Raw genomic sequence first — 5,315 nt, 5'->3', positions numbered from 1 at the left:
AAAGAATGTCGGGTGAAGCCCAAAAAGTGCACACAACACTACAAGGTTAAACCTTTTGTCAGAAATTTACGGACGTTACAAAAAACTAGATTAAAAAGTAAAGAGTACTTACAAAAATAAATAGAAAACACAAAATAAATAATATATCAACTAATAAAAAAACTAGATTAAAAAGTAAAGAGTAAATACAAAAATAAATAGAAAACCCAAAATGGAAAAGAAACTCAAAATATCTTAAATTCTTGACGACTAAATTAGGCTTAAATAACGTCACATGCGGTTCCCTCAGCCAATAACATCACTTCTGTAAGTCAACAACCCAATCAGAGTGTTCCACGTGGACAAACCACGTAGCTTCTGTAACATGCTCACACCGTTTTAAGTTTTCAGTCATCTCATAGCATCCATTATTATTATTTCAATCTCTTATTCAGACAAAACAGTTACCGGATAAGTGATACTATCGCCGGATCTGAACACTCCGGCGCCGATGGAAGCACATGGCGTCAGTTTCCGTCGTGTTCTGGAGCTCACATTCTGCGTCACCGGTATTTGGTCCGCTTATATCTATCAAGGCGTTCTTCAGGAGACTGTGTAAGCAATTTTTGCTTTTATCTATTCATTTCATGTATAATAAGTTGCTTATTTGAAAATGTGTCTCAGCATTTCAATTCGCAGTGAAATTAATTGTTAGTGATTATTTATAATTTAGGATTAATGAATCTGTGGCTGTTTTTGGAGGTTATTAAGTTTAATTAAATTGGTAATGCATTAGGTTTCACTCAATTGGTACAGTTTTATTATGTTACTCTGAATTAAGATTACAATTGATTGGTGTGAGTTTTTTAGGTTATTACAGCATTTTGCAGCTCAAACTTAGGGTTTTTTTAGGTTAGGATAATAGGCCGTCTGTTTGAAAGCAGGTTTAGATAACCTAAGATGAAAATGTGAAGCTCTGAAGCTAATTAGGTCAGAACTTGATAACTTGTTCTATGATCTCTTGACACTTTCTTTTAAGTGGCAATGATAATAAGGCTTTAATGATAATCGAGACTTGAGCGGTCTCGTAGTCATTGCACCCTTAATTCATTTATTATGATGTCCAACAAAGAAAGTGATATTCCGAGCTTGTTTTATATTGCCAATTACAATGAAAATTTCTTTGATATCTTTTTAATTACTCTGTTGAGCTTGTTATGGTATTTAACTTGCTATTATTAATAATGTTATAATAAATGAAATCTCAGGTCTACTAAACGATTCGGCCCTGACAAGGAGAGGTTTGAACACCTGGCATTTTTGAACTTGGCACAAAGTTCTGTTTGTTTAATATGGTCATTTATAAGTAAGTATTTCTTTTGTGTGTGTGTGTGTGTTTATATATCCTTTTCTATCATCTAGGATTTCATTTATGAATATTTTTGTGACATATTTGCTTGACGAACAGTGATAAAGCTGTGGCCCGGTAAGGGTACTGGTCGCGCTCCATGGTGGAGTTACTGGAGTGCAGGCATTACTAATACCATCGGTCCTGCTATGGGAATTGAAGCATTAAAATACATCAGTTATCCTGCTCAGGTATTGCATTATGTTTTCATTCTAATTGCGCAAAGTTTAATGTTGTAAACAACTATGCACAAGCTAGTTTCTCATTTGTTTATCATTTGCAGGTCCTTGCAAAATCTTCAAAAATGATTCCAGGTTAGTTCTGGCTTTGTATTTTACCTTTTTATAGTGATGCTAACGTGGAAACTATTGTGTTTAAAATCTGTATTATTCTATATTGTTGCAGTGATGCTAATGGGGACACTAGTTTATGGTATAAGATACACTTTCCCAGAATACATTTGCACTCTCCTTGTTGCTGGTGGGGTGTCTGCATTTGCACTTACAAAGGTAAACATATAATGTGACCATAAAATATTGTGGTCAAAGGGCTTGTTTTTGCACGAATTTACAATTTTTTCGCGTTGTATGCAGTCTAGCTCAAAGGCAATAAGTAAGTTGGCTCATCCTAATGCTCCACTCGGATACGGTCTTTGTTTCCTAAATCTAGCATTCGATGGTTTCACAAACGCAACACAAGATTCAATCTCTGCAAGGTATTTGATCATTTGATCAATGGCTATAAAGCTTTCCGTGACATGTGTCAGCAATCTAACTCATCTGAAATTGCATCTCTTTTTACTGTCTAGGTATCCTAAAACGGGCGCGTGGGATATAATGCTCGGGATGAATTTATGGGGTACAATTTACAACTTTGTGTTTATGTTCGGTTGGCCACAAGCGAGCGGTTACCAAGCGGTTGAGTTCTGCAAGAACCACCCTGAAGCGGGATGGGATATACTGTACTACTGTTTATGTGGTGCAATTGGTCAAAATTTCATATTTTTTACCATTAGCAGGTTTGGTTCTTTAACTAACACCACCATTACAACTACCAGGAAGTTTGTGAGTATTGTGGTGTCATCAGTGGTTAGTGGTAACGCGTTATCTAGAAAGCAATGGGGTAGTGTGGCTATGGTGTTTAGCGGATTGTCATACCAGATTTACCTTAAATGGCAGAAAGCGCAGAGAAAGAAGAGGAAGACTGTGTGAGACTGTGAATTGTGAAGTGTGTTTTTATACACATAATGGTTATAACTATAATGTACTTTGATATAGGGAATGCTTAGCTTGAAAGGTGATCTTTATGTGTGACTTTTTGGAAACAGTTAATGATGAAATCAAAAACTCATATATGAAAAAACTGACTAAAAATGTTGAACCGTGTCCAACTACAAGTTGATTCTGGTGATTTTTTTAGTCTTGTCAAGTGTTAGTAGTTCGGGTTATCCTAAACTAGTATTTGTTAAACACTTAAAACATGTCTATGACTATGAAATTACTAATATACAATACTAACTAATATAGAATCTTTGATGACACTGATTAATACTTTCTTGTGTATACATGCCCGCCGGATGCGTGCTAGTAAGATCATCGTCAGTTCCACATTTTAGATGGGTGACTATGTTTGTATGTGTAGGACTGTAGGTTAAGAAGACATCAGTTTCACGTTTTAGATGGCAATTATGTTTGCCTGGGAAGAAAGAGTATTTTAAGTCTTGCTATATTTTCTTTTTCAAGTTCCTTCATCTATTTTTAACCGTTGTTAACTTATACGACGTTAAGCAACTTAGACAAAACACAGTTTTTAAAGGATCCTTTCCCATATAAGATATATATTTGTGTCACGATTTTACTCGTAATTACGGATTTTTCTTAGGAAAATAAGCAATATCTATTCGTGTTACTTGAAGATTTTTTATAGATTACATAGATTATGTGGATTCTTAAGATTGTATGTGAATAGTTATGTGTATAGTTGTTTTTTTTGAGAATGCCGACTTTCTTGTAATTAGGTTATCGCACTCTTTAAATTTGGAGAGCCCGGTTGCCCAAATCTGGCCAGACTATGTTGTCTTAATCGGGTCCACGCTTCTTTTCAGAGTTTGGCTTGGACATTCCCCCAGGAAAACCATACAGCTGACTGCCACATAACAGTTGTGCCACCACATGAACAGAACTCTCTGGCGTAACATATGGTTGGACGAAAACCCAGGTGGGCTTGGGGTTCAAACCGGCAACTTTTACACAAGGCCTAGCTCAAATCCTGCATTGTCAACTAGGATACAGTCCGTTAATACATGGGTGGTTAAAAAAATACAACAAAAAAGTTAAATTTAATAATAGACATAATAACATACTTTATGGATTCATAAAATATAAATAATGATAAATAAAATTTTATAATTCATAAATATATAAGAGAAAATTACTGTTTGCGTCCATATGGTTTTAGGGCGGAGACACAATGAGTCCCCGAAATTTTTTTTGAACTGGTTAAGTCCCCGTGGTTTAAGAAGCGAACAAATTGATTCACTGTGGTTTCATAAACGAACAATTTGAGTCCCTGTGGTTTCAGTAAAATGAAAGTTTACCCTGAAAGTTAAGTAGCGGTAGGGACTCAAATGGTTTTGAAACCACAGGGACTCAACCAGTTCAAAAAAATTTTCAGGGACTCATTATGCCTTCGTCTTAAAACCACAGGGACACAAACAGTAATTTTCTCAATATATAAAAACCTCATTTAATACAGCATTTAAAGTTATATTTGTAACTTTGTTAGTAATTATATAAATGATAATATTATTAAAATTAAATAGCTTATTAGGTTTAAATTATAATTTTGGAAATTGTTAAGCTGGAATCCTATGTGGATAGCTTAGTTAATGTCATGTGGAAACTTAGTATTACTTTAATATAGCAGTTAGATATACCCGATATACCCAAATGAACACAATGAGAATCAAACTTGAGTCTCAATTGGAAAACCCAAACCTCCTACCACTAGACCATAAACAAAGGATTATATGTATAGTTGTTGCAATATATATGTGATGACATGCTATGATATTATTTATTTCAAAGTGCTAGAGAAATGTGTTCATTCTCAAATTGTGGTGGCTTAAGTCTCGTATAGTTAGAAGGAAAATTAGAAAGTGTATGAGCTAGCTATTTTAACAGAAGGAAAAACTAATAATATTATCTGGCATATACAAATTAACTTTTTGTTTGATTTCATTTTTCTTTATATTAAACATCAAGTTGAGTCACTCTCGTCTCTCCCTACAACTTACACTACCTATAGAAAAATGTGTCAAAATAAAACTACTTGTTAGTTGTTTCTATAAATGGGCATAAACTCTCATATGGGCTAAGGCCCATCACTATGGGGTTTATTAGGCTCATATTAATAATTACATGGCTTGTGTATCAGAACTGCAAAGGGATGAGCAAGAAAGGGCTCGAACTAAGAACCAGAACCGAATTTGTGTATCAGTACTGCAAAGGGATTGTAGGGTTGGTTCTCGGGTTTCACATCTTGTCCCAAGCAAATGCTGGTTCGGTTCCAATTCTGAACCGCTAAAGAATGAAATAACCGCTAAGAACCGTTCGTAATTTTTTTTTTTTAAAAACCTAGACTTTGTAGGAGAAGAGTCTTAACAAAAAAAAGAAAACTATGATCACGATATCTTTAAAGAAAAACTAAGATCACATCACCAACCCTATATACAATTCCAAATCACCGTCTATCTTCATAATTTGTGTTCTAAAAACTTAGATGTTTATAGGAGAAGAGAAGGTCACGATATCTTAAAAAAAACTAAGGTCACGATATTTTTAAAGAAAACTAAGATAAGATTGTTGGAAAAATTTTTGTGTAAATAAAATATTTTTAATTTTGAATTCTTTTATGTTATATGATTAGT

The 5,315-nt window shown here is 34.3% G+C and overlaps 1 protein-coding gene across 1 annotated transcript; it reads left to right on the top strand.

Moving 5' to 3' along the window:
- The first annotated feature begins 388 nt into the window (after window positions 1-388).
- LOC143564150 (UDP-galactose/UDP-glucose transporter 3-like) lies at window positions 389-2,617 on the top strand. Its single transcript, XM_077051513.1, has 7 exons — window positions 389-594; window positions 1,248-1,345; window positions 1,448-1,578; window positions 1,671-1,701; window positions 1,793-1,896; window positions 1,981-2,102; window positions 2,196-2,617. The coding sequence occupies exons 1-7, from the start codon at window positions 491-493 to the stop codon at window positions 2,596-2,598; spliced, it is 993 nt and encodes a 330-aa protein (XP_076907628.1). The 5' UTR covers window positions 389-490; the 3' UTR covers window positions 2,599-2,617.
- Window positions 2,618-5,315: the final 2,698 nt, after the last annotated feature.

The sequence above is a fragment of the Bidens hawaiensis genome, unplaced genomic scaffold, assembly GCF_021521415.1.
Source record: "Bidens hawaiensis isolate Kalapana, Puna unplaced genomic scaffold, B.hawaiensis_p1.1 tig00021826_1, whole genome shotgun sequence".
Lineage (NCBI taxonomy): Eukaryota > Viridiplantae > Streptophyta > Magnoliopsida > Asterales > Asteraceae > Bidens > Bidens hawaiensis.
The sequence above is the reverse complement of the archived record's forward strand: the minus strand, read 5'-3'. Positions and strand labels throughout refer to the sequence as shown.